Below are 16583 nucleotides of genomic sequence, written 5' to 3'. Positions count from 1 at the left end.
TCGTAGACTGAAGAACACAAGCGCAATATATTCCGTTCTCATTGCAAATATTTCGAAATTTGGGCTGTGTTCAGGGTCGCGTAGTTTTGATTCAGCGTTCTCACTGTTAAACAAATTGAAACTTTATGGGTCGTGATTATTTACGAAAAGCTGGCCTGCGCATTTTACGAATGGTTAGCTTACTAGTCTACGTCTCAAGGCCAATTCAATATACCGAGGTACGCCACAGCAGTGTAAAAATGATAACAAGGAGCGACATGCGCGGGTGCATTGTGGAATATATATATTTTTTTTTTTAAGATCTTGGATTCTTTTTTCTTTTGCAGACACCGTGCTCACTGCTCAACTTCTCGTCTTTGTGCCAAAAAAAATAAAATGTACAAATTTGGTCGATTTGGATCGCGACCCAAATATCGCGAAAAAACCGCGTTATTCTGAACTCACTGTAAAAATTTCGAAGTAGCAGCATGTTTTTCAAACAAAACAAAAAACACGTTATTTTAAGTGCAATCAGAACGGCACTGTAGACTGTTGTATGTCAGCCAGAGTAAGGTCAACCAGTTCCTGTAGCGTTTCAACGTTTTAATATCAGAATACGGGTTGGCATCACTCTCGGGCCGGGAGGGTTGGTTGGTGTGCGTTGCCATCAGCTTTTCCTTCGGGGGCGTTGCCAAAGCAACCCAAAAAAAAAAATCAAACAATCAATGAAAAGACGAAATGGACAATAAATTTGTCCATGTACAATACAGTCAGTCCGCAGCACCCGATAATTCGCTCGTATTTATTCAACTCGTATGCAAGCCCGCTTTAGGCTTGCATACGTAATGAGCTGCGTAAGGGGATTTTGTCCTTGGGCTTTCGGCTACAAAAATACACCATATGTTCACAAATTTGGTATCAAATTCAAGGAAAATATGTAAACTACCGTCACATGTTACTCAAATTATTGTAAATGAAAAATATCATAGCGTAATTTGAGCTTGAAAAATGATGAAAAAAGTAATTCGTGCAGTACACTTTCAAGACGTCAAAAAAATACCAAATTCACCTTGCGTCTCAATGAAAATGCTTTATTTGGTAGTCCATCTCCTAATCTTTGTATCCATGTAAATATCTTGACAATTTGTTGCTTAATCCGGTCAGGAACCAGTAAAGTATACATCGATGTCAGCGCTGATCAGCTTGAAACCGTGCAATCTCAAGAGTAAGCTCTCTCATTGGACAGCGCCTGCACTCAGCGCTTACATTACGTCATTACGCTGCTACATAACGGTTTCATGCCACTTGCGGTTTCTTGGCACGCGTGTAGTTCAAGCGCTGAACGCACGCACTGTCCAATGAGAGAGCTCTTTCGCACCACTGTACACTTTGTGCGGAGCATACTTCTGGCTTAGGAGTGAATTTTACAGACATTTCAAAACGGAAAAACTAGTATAAATCATGCTTGCGTCTCCTTGACTCCAATATATGATGAGTATCTAAGTTTCCTCTCTACGAAAAAGCCAAAATCAGAAACAACAGTTCCTTAATCCGGTCAGGAACCAAAAAAGAATTTTAGATGACAAAATCTTCCGTGAAAAGCAGGTAAAATTTACGCAAATTCAACTGATTATATAGTCATGGTAAGATCCGATGTTATAGGCAAATTTAGTATCAAAATAAAGATCAAAGTCTGGAAAATAAGTTACCGTGACTTGTAGCCATGACGAATGTATGTACAAGTCGCTACACTGTGAAAACCATAGCCCTATCAAAGTCTCGCAAAATCTCGCACGACGAGACACCTTTCGAACGCAAAGATCGTCAACGAGAGTGCTGAATAAATCTTGCCGGATCGGCTCATTAGCATACGTGCTGCGGACTGACTGAATATATCACATCAGCAAGTATTCACAGAACAAATAGGCTTATATGAAGAATTCTTCAAATTCATGAAATTCTTTACGTTGAGATAATGTTTTCACTGCAACTAATTGACAATTTGCCCTATATCGACGTAAATAAGCACTGAACCGATCAGTGTTTTAGTAGTAGCCATGATAAAAGGAATCATGGGCATACATACTCGAGCAGGATTCGAACCTAGAGCACTGAAGTTGGTGTCTCTGGTACGTCTGGTAGGACGTAGGGGGCGTGCGATGACCCCATGGCCGTAAGAGTTTCGGTGGGGGTCACGAGTCGCACGTGGGTATACTCTCGCTCAGGTAGAAGGAGCGAGGTGTGAGCTAACGCTCGACGGAGGCAGACGTATGGCAAGCCTTTTTACTATTTAAAGTTATTTTCTGATATCACAAATTCCATTTTGTGATATAAAAAATATAAAAATTCTGATATCACGAATTCACAGAACTAACGCTCGAATTCCCTGTGCATTTCTGCGCTAAACTAACGCTCGAATTCACAGTTGAATTTTAGTGCAAAACTAATACTCGAATTCCCAGTGTATTTCTACGCTCAATTAACGCTCGAAATCACAGTTGAATTTTAGTGCAAAACTAATACTCGAATTCCCAGTGTATTTCTACGCTCAATTAACGCTCGAATTCACAGTTGAATTGCAGTGCAAAACTAATGCTCGAATTCCCTTTGTATTTCTGCGATATATTAATGCTCGAATTCACAGTGATTTTCTGCACTGAACTGACGCTCGAATTCCCTGTGTATTTCTGCGCTAAACTAACGGTTAAAGTGCACAGTTGAATTGCAGCGCAATACTAACGCTCGAATTCCCTTTGTATTTCAGCACTAAACTAATACTTGAATTCACAGTAATTTTCTGCACTGAGCTAATACTCGAATTCCCTGTGAATTACTGATATCACACATTCGAATCAGTGATACTAATAATTCATTTTATGAAACCACAAAATGGAATTTGTGATATCAGAATTTCCCATTTTAGATATCACAAATAAGAATTCTTGATATCACAAACTCAAGTTAGTGATATCACAATTTCGAATTTGTGATATCAAAATTTCTTTTTTTTTATCAAGAATTCGAATTTCTGACATCACAAATTTATTCAGTGATATCACAAATTTAATTTTTTGAGATCACAAATTCGAATTTCTGATATCACGAATTGAATTTGTGATGTCAAGAATGGATTTCGTGATATCACAAATTCAATTTCTTGATATCACAAATTAATTTCATGCGCTACACTTACGGGAATTTGCGCTTTTGTAACTAGTAATGATAATGATAATAACAATGATAATAATATAGACATTTATAACGCGTAACGTATCCACTCATATGTGATCAAGAAGCTCACAATTAATGTTCATAACAAAATACACAATCTGACGGTATATTACTTAAAGTTCCTACAGCTGCAACATGTTCATCCTCAAAGAATGGTAGTCCAAATGTGCATTTTCATTTTTCTCTTGAAGTCATTGACAGTGTCACAATCCTTCACAGAGTCCGGGAGTCTGTTCCATACGCGGGGAGCTGCTGACATAAATGCTGTATCTCCCCATGATCTTTTAGTTGTGGGAATGAGAAGATTCTTAAAGGAGCGCAGCCAAGATCGAGATGCCTTATGAAACCATAGCAGATTTCAGTTTCGGTGAATCATGGATACTACTGGCAAAGCGCTGGCACTACTCAAGTTAAAGTTGAAGCTGACGGCATTCATGCATCTGCAAGCTCGATGCAAGACCTGTCTATCTAGCGTGACTGTCCTCAGTTTACTAATGCTGTAAAGGCCTGTGTTGTTCTCATTTACATGGATGTAAGTGGCTGTTTCCTGTTTATGCTCCCAGAGTGTGAGAGAATGAACAAATAGTTCAGGGTGCAGCACGCAGTGTCTTGCTTGTTTCATCCTCCTCGCACGTACTTTGACAGACACTTTCGGCAAACCACTATATAAGCTGAAATTTCGAACGTAATCTTTCCCGGACACACTGAGAGCTACTAATATCCTAACTATGCGTGTGTACACTCCATTCCGTGCTTTTTCTTGTTGGGATGTAAATGTAAATATTTCTGCTCCATACAGCAGTACAAACTCAACTGTTTTGACACGAAGTCGCTGTTTTAGTCATCTTTAAGCTGGCACTTTCACACTTTCCTAATACTATGCAAGGCATTCCATACGAGGCCACGTCTGGTCTTGGTTTCATGTTCTGTCGAGGAAATCCAGGAGCCCAGGTTAAGGTCATTCTTCACCACAAGGACTGCACCGTCCAAGGTTGTAGTAGTGGTGGCGTTGGCCTTTCACATTTGCCGTCTTCGCATTGAGCAGTACACCAATTCTCTTCCACTGCCAGTAGCAGGTCCTATGCTTTGTCGGTCATATCGAATATTAAAGCAAATCGTCAGCAAAGTCAAGGTCAGTTACCATTACAGATGAAAGACGACGGCTTTGACAGAGCACCAATCTAAACCCTGTCCCTTGACATTGGTACTGGCACGGTGTTAAAAGTAGACTACTGTTCCATCCTTATCATTAGCGGTTGATGGATTCGAAGGCCGATATTTGCCTATTTCTTCACGGTTATCATATAAAGGTAATCAAACATTAATTTCTCCTCGGAAGATTCCCCCAAACACCTAGGTAGGTTAAATTGTAGGTTCATTGACTTGCTGATTTCAGTAACATTTCAGTGACACTGTGATGATGGGGTTGTCGGTAAGGTGCACGTTGCCAAGCTCGAGGCCGCTTACGGTCGGGCAGCAGTGCCACTGCAGCTGAGCTCTCCTAGCTGGATTGAATCGATAGGAGACGCTGAACCTGCAGCTTGACTCCGTGTTTATGTGTCATCACAAATTATTTGTTAAACTGTGCCACAGGGGTGAAGTGATGACATTTTACCAAAATCAAGGAAATCATATTTTATGCACACTAATGAACAAAAATGATACAAAGGTCCGGGTAGCCAAGAAGTTCGCACAAAATAGAAAAATGACATGATCAGATTACCAGGAAAGAATGTCGGAACCATTTTAGCAGGTCTTTGAAAGTAAGAGCCGGTTTGTGCAATATACGCGAACCAGCTTCTTTGCTTCATGTTTGTTTGTTTGTCTGTTTTACCTAAACTGCCCCCCCCCCCAAAAAAAAAAAAAATTATATATATACATATAAATATTCGTCATCCCGTGGTCTCATGTTGATTTGCCATGAACGTAATTTTAATTGGTAGTCTTCGCAAAAAGTGCATGTTTTATTTCGAACCTCTCAGATCTTTGAGAGCAAATTCTGTCATCGCATCCATTCTCTACGTTAATACAGTCACGGTGAGCTGTCACATGAAGCCACTTACGTTGTCAATCACGAAGAGCCTAGTAAATTAACTGATTTGTTTTTGTCGAGCCCACCGGAGGTGTGGGGAGACTCCAAGGGATCGCCTGCGGCGTCTGTCCGTCCGTCGTCCGTCCGTAGTCCGTCCGTAACGCTACAAAAACTTGAATAACTCTTTACTGAGGACTTCAATTTCAATCAAACTTGGAGGGAAGAATAGTTATGCAAAGTTACACATTTTGTAAAACATGAAGGTCACCTCAAGGTTAAAGGTCACAGGCAGAGGTTAATGAACTTTAGAGCCCAATGTTAAGTTTTTTTTATGGTGCGTTTCGATTATGGCTCATAACTTTTGATGTATGTGTCTGTTTGTGACCAAACTTGGATGATAGATGTCACTTGGGGATTTGAAGGTCATCACAAGGTCAAAGGTCACAGACAGGGGTCAACGAACTTTTAGGGCCCAATGTTAAGTCTTTACGGCGCGTTTCGATTATGGCTCATAACTTTTGATCCCTTTGTCCGTTTGTGACCAAAATTGGATGGTAGATGTCCCTTAGGGACATTACCCAACCCTTTCAATTTATTTCTGCTCCTATCAGCAATTACGTTTGCCGTGTTTAAAGAGACAAGTCAATTTCATGACATTGTTGATATTACAGAACCATTTAACAGCCATACAGTATTGCACATAATACGTTGATTAATGACGACAATGCAGCAGTGCGATCTTTGTCATTAATGCATGTTGTGCTTGTTTAAATCTTTGAGGAAGAACAAAAGACCATTTTGACGTCATTTTAGAAATACCTTATTTCATTTATTAACATGACGTTACGTACTATAGGGACCCCGAATTCCTCTTGTTGATATACAGTGTACATGTGTAGGGGGAACCAAACCTCAAACATCAATTGATACGTGAAAGTGAACATTGTAGTGAGCACCGATCACTATGAGATGATACTCGATCGAGGAAAGGATCTGATGAGTTATTTTCGTCTTTGCTGTTCTTCCTCTCTTACAGGCATCACCGGGCGTCCAAAATACATCGACAAAAATGGCGATGCTTATTCAGATATTACAGTGATATCGATGCGGTTGGAAGAGGACATAAACAAGTACGGGTACACAATGTTGCCAGTAGCAACCATCAAGATCACGAACAGCACACCAGTAAGTGCATGTTGTATCAAAGGCCTTCCAATTTTAAAAACGACTGATGTCCCTGCTCTTTCTCCACACAAAGACACACACACACACACACACATTCACATTTCTGTATGTGTATGCAGATGATCTCCCTCCGTCATACACGAAGAGAGTATTGGTGAGGAAGGGGAGTTGGCTTGGTATCAGGGAAACAATGGTATGGTGATGTCTTTATTGGTTCTCTCAAGAAATTATTCTATCAATCCTGCCTTTCTATTTTCTTATACTTCTAATCTTTAGTGAGAGTTCAAAAGAGCATTTTTTATCACCTTATCATCATCTTGAAATGTTAAAAAAAAGAAATGTTGCATATATCTTCTAGATTCAGGCAGCGGTTTGATGTTCCTCCCCTGGCCCTGTTTACGGTATGTGTGCAGAAATCTGAGTGTGTCCGAGATCTTGGTATAACCTTCGATAAGCACCTCTCCCTTGCCCAGCACATCCGCAACAAGTGCAGGACAGCTTCTTGGGGGATAGCTAGGATCGGTGGGATCCGCAAGTACCTCGACGTTCCTGCCACAGAAAAGCTTATCCATGCATTCGTGTCATCTCACCTCGATTATTGTAACAGTCTCTTAGCCGGTCTACCCCAATCCCATACTGCACCCCTTCAACGCATCCAGAACACCGCCGCCAGACTAGTCACACGTTCTAAGAAATCTGCACACATTACCCCCAATTATCCAGTCACTTCATTGGTTGCCAATGCGTTATCTTCAAAATTCACCTCCTTGTCTACAAAGCTATCCATAACAAAGCCCCTTCATACCTACAGAACCTAATCTCCCTCCTAAACAACTTCTTCTGCATCCCGACGTTTGCGTTCCCATGCTACAGCTCATCTTCAACTGGTACCCGGACCTCACACCAAGACACGCTACGGAGAACGTTCATTCGTGGTTATTGTACCGAAGCTTTGGAATGATCTACCCATTCATATACGACAAGTCCCATCAGTAGAATCGTTTAAGGCACTTCTTTCTTAAACTCACCTTTTTCCATATTGATTTCATCCCTAAGTTAATGTGTTGAGTGTAACCCAATTATTGTATGTGTTTATTTACTGGTACACACGTTGCACACTGATGTATGTCATTTTATTCTTACTTGAATTTTGACTTGTCTGTTATCTCTCATTTTTTCATTTTTCCTTTCGTCTTTTCCCTTTGCGCTTACAAACATTATATTAAGCGTATTGCAAACGTAATGTATCATTATCTTATCACCAGGGCTTCCGAACATTTTTACTGTCAAATTAGTAAGGTAATGACATTTTAGCTGTCAATAAGTAATATAATTTTGTATTTATTTCTGTTTTTAGGAGTATGGCCCTTTCAGTTAAAAATCGTTCTTGAAGTGGGGCCTTCTATGAAAAAAATGCTATTCGATTACAAATGCAAATAACAATAAATAAACAGATCTCTCCTCAAATTCTCCTGACTATAATCATAATTCCAAAATCTACATTTACTTTCAGCCATCGCTTTTGAGAATGCTGCAATATATATATATATATATATATATATATATATATATATATATATATATATATTTATATATATATATATATATATATATATACATGTATATATGTATAATAATGTCACAATAAAGGGATGCATTAAATGCCAATTGCTTTGATTTTAATTCAAAATACGAATTTTCGGGGGCCTCCCCCTTCGTCAGGGATGAAAGTGCTAATAGTAGAGCGCCGTAGGTTGAAAAATTAGAGGAATTGTGCATTTTATGATAAAAGCATAAAATTTCGTACACATGTTGACAATTACATTTGAAATAAATTCAGACATTGGGCCATCATTAATAGTGTCCTCAACGGCCATGGCAGCCATTTTTCCAAAATGGCCGCAATAAATGTCATTTTTCGTAAAAATTTACAAATTACAAGAAGGGGAAATCAATAAGCTTTTGCAAACGAGTAGGAAATAACATCCAAAATAGATTTAGATAATAGGCAACCGCAAATTGCGCCCTCAACGGCCATGGCAGCCACTTTTTCAAAAAGGCTGCCATAAAATCCACCTTTTTCTCTGAATTTGCTAATTCCAGAAGGAAAAATCAATAAGATCTCCCACTCAATTTAAAATTTTCGTTTGAAATTCATCTAGGGCCTATGTTTTACATTATTGTAAATAGCGCCCTCAATGGCCATGGCAGCCATTTTTCAAAATGGCAAGCATGGATTCCATTTTTTTTTTCTTATTTCCTGATTTCACAAAAGGAAAAGTAAAGAAAATTTTGCACAGAATTCGGAAATTATGCTTGAAATAAATATTTGCATTAGATTATTGTAAACAGTGCCCTCAACGGCCTTGGCCGCCATATTTCAAAATGACTGCCATTGTTGTACACTGTAATTATTTTGTTTTAAAAAAAATTGTAATTTCAGAAAGAAAAGTAAAAATGTGTACATAAATTGAAAATCGTGTTTAAAGTCAAGCAATATATCAAGCCATCGAAATATGGGCCCTCATCGCCTGTAGAAGCCATTTTTCAAAATGACTACTGTAGATAACATAATATATTTTAAACGTTTAGACTATGCTAATTCATAGAAGGAAAAGCAAACAGGATTTTGCACATAAGTTGATAACTGTATCAAAATATAAAGAAATTAGATAGGCCATCGCTGAATTGCGCCCTCGAAAACTATGTCAAGTATGTATTTAAGAATAACTGCGGTAGAGGGTTTTTATTTTTTCTAAAAAAAGACAATATAATTTTGTACACAGGTTGACAATTATATCAAAGATTTACTTTACATTAACTCTAGATATTGTTCCTTCGCAAATTTTCAAAAAGAAAATAAAATCGCTCCCAACGGTATTGGCAGCCATTTTCTAAAATGGCTGTCATAGATGCCTTTTTTTTTTTCTTATTTGAAGATGTGCTAATGCCGGAAGAAGACAATAAAAACGTTTGCACAAATTGGCAATTACATACCAAGAAGTTTAGATATTGAGCCAGCATAAGCTATGTTCTCAATGGCTATTTCAGCTATTTGTTACATACAGCGAAGAGAGAGAAGAGCAAAAAAAAAAAGGAAAGAAGGAGAGAAGGAAAGAAAGAGAAAAAGAAGGAAGAAAGGAGCTGAGGAATGTGTTATATACATGTGGTACATTTACTAGTAACACATCAAGACTACGTAAGTTGCCCAGTATAATAAATTGAGGATCTCTACAAGGGTGAAATTATCAATAGCGGAATACCAACTGAAATTAATTATCCGAAGAAAGTGTTTGGGCTGAGCAAGGAAAGATCTTTGTTCATGCCTGTTTCAAAACTGAACAATGGATCGCAGTTCTGCCCACTTCCTGTAATCAGCTGATTTGTAACCCCCGCCAAAGTTCCTTTTTTTTTCTCTTCTCTCTCTTCGCTCTATGTAATGCATACAAGCACATGACAGATTGTATCACTTCATTCCCATTATGACGCTTCTATTATTGTTATTATTGTCTCATGATTTTTTTTGTGCAGCGCGCGCTATCTCAGTGTGACGTCATCTCTATTAAGACGTAAGGTATGGCACTCATAAGCGCGCAACTTAGCATGCGTTTGTTGTTATTATTATTTTTTGTTTTGGTTACACTGAGATTGCGCTCGCTAGTAGGATATTAACACCTCACTGTTAATATCACTGAAAATTCATTAGCACTTTCATCCCTGACGAAGGAGGAGGCCCCCGAAAATTCGGATTTTGAATTAAAATCAAGGCAATCGGCATTAAATGCATTCCTCTATTGTGACATTATTATTGCTATTTCTAGTACTGCCAATACGCGGAGCAAATACAATGTTTGGAACAAAATTGTATACATGTATATAGTAAATATAATATACAGACGTATATTCATACTTTTATATAATATGCAAAGCACATATTTTATATATGGGGTAATCCCACGAGCTAGACACCAAATAAACAGACCCATGCGCTAGGGCTAAGTTAAAAAGATTACGAGCTCGACAGTAGGCAAAGACAGACCCACGAGACTGACAGGATACACAGCGCTTTCTGTATACCAACGTATTTGTACAATAATGGCAGAAGGAAAAATAAATGAATGTTCAGAGGGGCAGTGTCGTCACACCAACAGGTGCGAGATTGTTAGTACCAGTCAGCAATTTTCCAATGATATTGTTCTCTTCATGGGCCACTCCCCTAAAATCAATGTCGATTAACTTGCGTAGGTTAGGTCTTCGATAGAGACATCATGCTATATAGGCTTGCCACGTTATTATAGATGGGCCGGATGTCAAAACTTCGTTCTGCTTCCCATCGCTTCTCACATAAACTACTGTATATGCACTTTGTCCTGCTTGACTGTTATGTAGAAACCATAGTATTAGAGGAAAATAGGTAATAATTTCTGAATGTATATATACTATTAAATACTGTCAATTGATGAAAGCTTTTGATATTGCAGTGATGCATCGCCGATTTGTGGTTTTTGTGTATAATTCTTCTGAAAACGGTAATTTTGCAAAGAAACAGCTGTAATATATGGACGCCTCTTCTTTTCCTGATTTATAAGTTTTCTCGGTCAATTTCATAATTTTGTAATTCAAGTTCCCATTCCGAGTATTTAATTTCACCCATTCCATGATAGCAGCATTGGATCAGCAATCAAATTCAATATCCGGTCATTCAAATTCACTGTCGGACCAATCAATTGTTCAATTGATAGGAGCACGCATTTCAGCCTTGAGCATTCAAATTCATTTCAAGCCGCGAGGGAATCTCGTCGGTCTTTCAAATTCGGGAAAAGGCAAACATGTTCCAAATTAGTGCATTCAATTTAAAAGAAGTCTTGTATGCCGTGTATGTGTGTCTTTTAAATTAGCTTTGAATAGATTATGCTTTATGATGGAGATTATTTTGCTGTATAGGTCCACCTACTCATTCTAAAATTTGAACTTCACGAGTATGACGAGGGAAAGTGGCAGGCATATACCACAGGCATATTAGGCACTGTGTACAAACAAGCATAATAGGGAAAGTTTATTGGCACCTTCAAAAAAATCCACTACATTGAAATTGATGACATGAACATTGTATACGTCTTGTTTGTTGTTAATTGATATCTAATTGGTTTTCTTCGTGGGGGACTATGGGAGATCATTGTGTGTCAGCTTGTCTTTAAATTAATGCATTGTGTGGTTAGTGTTGGGGCGTTATCCTTTTTTAGTAAATGCGCGGTATCATCAAGGAGTATGTTTAGATTGATATTGTGTTGTTTGGATGCAGTGGTGATTGGACCTTGCAATTATAAAGTTCTTGAAATGAAAACCCAATAATACATGAACACAGAACAATATAGAACCTTTAAACAGTCATGATTATATGCAAACCTTTCTGAGTTTTGTAAACCTGTGTGCTTGTTTTGAAAGAAACTTTTGCCCGTTCCCCCCCCCCCCATCCTCACCCAATTACCCCTTCTATTCCATTTACTTCATTAAATTTACCCCTTCCATTCCATTGACTTCATTAAATCTATTCCAATTTACTTCATAAAATTGATTGCACGAAGTACGAAATTGATCACCTGAAAATAGAATTAAACGCCCCAAACAAGCTCATCGGGCTGTCGCGTGAATTGGAATGCACGAGAGTAGGAGATGCAGTGCTCACATTTCGAAATTGAACGCTCATGTGTGAATTTGATTTGACGGAAGCGAAATAGAGCTGCCATTAATGAAATTGATCTGAATTGGAATGCTCGAATATTTTTGCATGGATGCGCTGTGTGAATTTGAATGCACATTCATAATTTGGAATGACAAAGGTATGAAACTGACCGGGAAAAAAACTGTATGACAAATACCTTGATAGACCCTTATGTTATATGCTGTGAACTCATACCAAATCCACATTTCGCTGATGACTACCGCTCCTCCTGATCTTGTAAAGCAAATGTTTCTGTCTACATTGAGAATTTGTGAAACGCTTATTCTTACCTTCATTTCACAATCGAATTTTTTTCTATAGGTTAATCAGAATGTAGACATTATTTCATATTATTCGCAATAAGCATCCGTGTTCTTCGGAGAGGGAAGGGCGATTTCGCCGGATGAAGCCCTTCTGTCCTTCAAGATACAATGATAAAAGACAATTTAGGTACATGTACAATTTTCATTTCTTAAAGACTATAATCTATAAAACTGGATCATCAAAATTCAACTGAGGCAATTTTGACAAACCTTGATATTCATACATGATAGAAGACACAACAATTTTGATAGACGTTATATTTTTAACATTGAAATCAACATTGAAAACGTAGGCATGTAGACATAGGGGTCAGTCCATATCTCGCCCATTAGTGTAAGCTGCCCTACCCATCATTTGTGCCCTCCTCAGCCATTATTGCACAGGACACCCTGTACAAAGACGCACACGTCATTGGTTGATTGATAGCGCTGTTAATCCTGTGAGCTCATAGGCCTTATTTGCCTGTTGTATGACTCCAGGGTGTCGATCTTGTGTCGTGCCCTTATATATGAAAAAATGAATGAATGAATGAATGAATGAATAGATACATAAATAAATGAATACAAATATGATATATTATATTAAAGAAGTAAAGGCATTAAGCTGTCACTCTTTCCCACAAATTGAAAGCATTGCCTATGAAAGCCTATGACTTCATTGTTTCTGCGTTTCTTTTGTATTTACATAAGGCATTTGTAAATTCAGGGATACTTTCAGCTTCACGGGCTGTAACCATCCTGTTGTAGTATTGAGAAAAATTGCCATTTTATTTTATTAAGTTTTACTTTGTTATTGCAAAGAATATCTCTTCTCATTATTGCAGTTTTGCAAGTGCATGAAATGTATATTATTTCATGAAAATATTTAAAGGCATAACGTTTTCTTATGACGTCAATTTTTCTTCATAATTCCACATCTACATTTCCCGAAACCATTTAACAGATTATTAGCATTTTCCAACCAGGCTGTCTTACTACTTTCTTGTTTCCGCTCCATCAAAGTGGAGATGAATGTATTACCGAATATTCTAAGACTTCACATATCATGAAAATGTAGCCTGAAAGGGCACTCATTTCTAATTGAATTGAGAAAAAAATAGCTCTAAACATGAAGTAGCCCAATATCTTTATTGTAACCATCACACTTAAAAGGCGTTTCTCATATTTTCATGTAATTGTATTCAGACTTATCTACTCTCCTGAGGTGAAAGGCAGGTTTACTATGATCCTAACTTGCAAGTTGCAACGATGAACATTATTCATTAACATGTTCTTTTTATTTGGTTCTATTTTTCATGTTTCTAGGCGGTGGAAAAATCATGCCTTGGCAATGGGACCTCATTTGAATGGGTACGTTTGCAGTACAATGTATACTCAAAATAGTCTAGTAATACAACCTAGCCAGAGTTTCCTTATGATACTAAAACCCACTTGCACGGAACGTGGAACGGACGGTCTTATTCAAAACTACTTGATATGCATTGATATAAGTTCTTGGCAACAGAAAATATGACACACACTATGTGTTTAAACCACCAACATCATATGATCAATGTTTTAACAATATCGAAAGTAGGTTTGGATGACAAATGGTAGCATCTGTGTCTATATATATGTATATATATATATATATATATATATATATATATACATACATACATACTCTGATGAGCTACCGTGCCGGCTCCTTGTCTACGTCAAGATGAATTTATTGAACGTAACGATATGCGAAAAAAAAGAAATGAAGAAGAATTAGGATTGTACTTGTTCTCGGTTGTCACTTTAATTTACTTAAAGCCTTGGTCACAACGTGCGGGGCCTTTACTTTTGTTATCAAGCACGCAAGAGCACGCAAAACACGCATAGCGATTGTTGGACATGCCCAACAAACACTGCGTGTGGCTACGTGTTTCGATAAACGCATGTGGCACGTGTTGCCATCGCAAGACGGTGCACAGAAGCGTACGTTCATATTACCTTGGCTGGCAGTTTTGGCAATGTTACCATATTGCGAATTATATTTCTGTACGTTCATTTGGATGACAGGAAGACAACGGGACAGCGGTCTTAAGACACAAACACATTCTGTCTTTTAAAAAAACAGATTCTAGTGTTTTAGGGTTTTTTCAGAGATCGTCCGGACTTGATTGTCAGAAGGCCCGTGTGGAGCATGCGTTTTGAAGACAATAATTATATAATATTGACTGGCCCTGAGGGAGGTACCAGAAAATATTGCCCAAACTGAAAGCATATTGCCCGAGTCGAAGACGAGGGCAATATGTTTTCAGTGAGGGCAATATTTATCTGGTACCTCCCGAAAGAAAGGCCAGTCAATATCATAATTATTACCTATCCCCTTAGGTAAATTAAGAAAATATGTAAATACGACTATACACTATATATGATACAGATCAAGCCACATTTGACTACCTGTAGACCATCAACATGTTGAATAATTGCAAAATTGTTCATCAATGTATATCATTCAACTCCAACGTCAAAGATACATGTAGTTGTAACAGGCAAACTTCAAACTTCTGAACGTTCTTACACTTTATTTTTACTTCTCTGTTAAAAGTTTGAGAGTTGTAAAACTGATGGTCACTGTGCAATTACTGATCACAAATGGACTAGTCATTGCCTAATGCTGCTGTAAGTAGTCGACCTTGTATGAGTTGATTTATCAGCGTTCTTCTGCGGTGCGTGTAACTGACACGTCCTGGAATGTTTTCTTTTCGTGGTCGATCGGTGGGGAGAGAGATTCCACGCTTTCTCTTCCCACCTCCCCAAACCGGAAGATTGCACTGTTTGCACATACTGTTACTGTTACGCAGCGACGTGGCGAAAAGCATATTGACCGCTGACCTTTAACCCTGCAAAATAACAACTCCTGACCTTTAACCCTGCAAAATAACAACCGGAATTGCCTCGCAAAACTCCCTCGTATAGGTAATAATTATATAATATTGACTGGCCTCGAGGGAGATACCAGAAAATATTCTTTCAGTGCGGGCAATATTTATCTGGTATCTCCCTCAAGGCCAGTCAATATCATAATTATTACCTATCCCCTAGGTAATTTAAGAAAATATGTGAATACGGCTATACACTACGATATAGATCAAGCCACATTTGACTACTCTGTAGATGATCAACATGTCGAATAATTGAAAAATTGTTTATCAATGTATATCATTCAACTACATATGTACTTGTAACAGGCGAACTTCAAACATCTTAACGCTTTTACATTTTATTTCTACTTCTGTTTAAATTTGGAGAGTTGTAAAACTGATGGTCACTCAGCAATTATTGAGCACAAATGGACTAGTCATTGCTTGACGCGTAGTGCTGCTGTAAGTGGTCGACCTTGTATGAGTTGATTTATCAGCGTTCTTCTGCGGTGCGTGTAACCGACACCCAGCGACGTCCTGGAATGTTTTCTTTTCGTGGTCGATCGGAATGTTCACATTTAAAGCAGGGAGGTAGGGAGAGAGATCCCACTCTTTCTCTTCCTACCTCCCTGTGTAAAGTGAATGGCGAAAACCGGAAGATTGCACTGTTTGCACACATTGTTTTGTGTACGGTAAGGTGTGTGTAACCGACACGCAGCGACGTGGCGAAAACCGGCAGAGGCGAACGAATATTGCCTGCTGACCTTTAACCCTGCAAAATAACAACTGCTGACCTTTAACCCTGCAAAATATCAACTGCAATTGCCTCGCAAAACTACCTCGTATAGGTAGTAATTACTGGTAGTTTTGTATCACTCAAACGTCGCGTAGTTTTGTTATCAGTGACACGCGAGCTCAAACTTCTGGTCCAAGCTGCTAAAAACTTTGCGTTTATACACGCAAATCAAATGCACGTCCCCCTTACCGAGCGCAACTTTGTGTTTTTTAACGCGTTTTCGTTACTAAAAAAATTTGTGCTTGATTTCGAATGCAAATCATCAAATGGACAGACTCGGAGGCTTCACCAAGGGCAGTGCAATGCAGCTCCTCATGGGATGACTATCAAGAGTGTTAACATGATCTGGAAGCTGCTAGAGACTTTTTCCAGTAGTCTCTTTATTGGTCGCACCTTCAGCATCTCCAGAATTATTTGCTAG

At 38.4% G+C, this 16583-nt stretch overlaps 1 protein-coding gene across 1 annotated transcript in view; it reads left to right on the top strand.

Moving 5' to 3' along the window:
• Positions 1-16583, top strand: part of LOC140231716 (speract receptor-like) — a 464534-nt gene that overhangs the window by 255480 nt on the left and 192471 nt on the right. Inside the window, exons 6-7 of the mRNA XM_072311869.1 lie at positions 6279-6427; positions 13778-13822. Coding sequence (XP_072167970.1) covers positions 6279-6427; positions 13778-13822 — 194 coding nt within the window. The remainder of the gene's footprint in view (positions 1-6278; positions 6428-13777; positions 13823-16583) is intronic.

The sequence above is a fragment of the Diadema setosum genome, chromosome 8 (genome assembly GCF_964275005.1).
Source record: "Diadema setosum chromosome 8, eeDiaSeto1, whole genome shotgun sequence".
In the NCBI taxonomy this organism is placed as follows: Eukaryota; Metazoa; Echinodermata; class Echinoidea; order Diadematoida; family Diadematidae; genus Diadema; species Diadema setosum.
The sequence above is the reverse complement of the archived record's forward strand: the minus strand, read 5'-3'. Positions and strand labels throughout refer to the sequence as shown.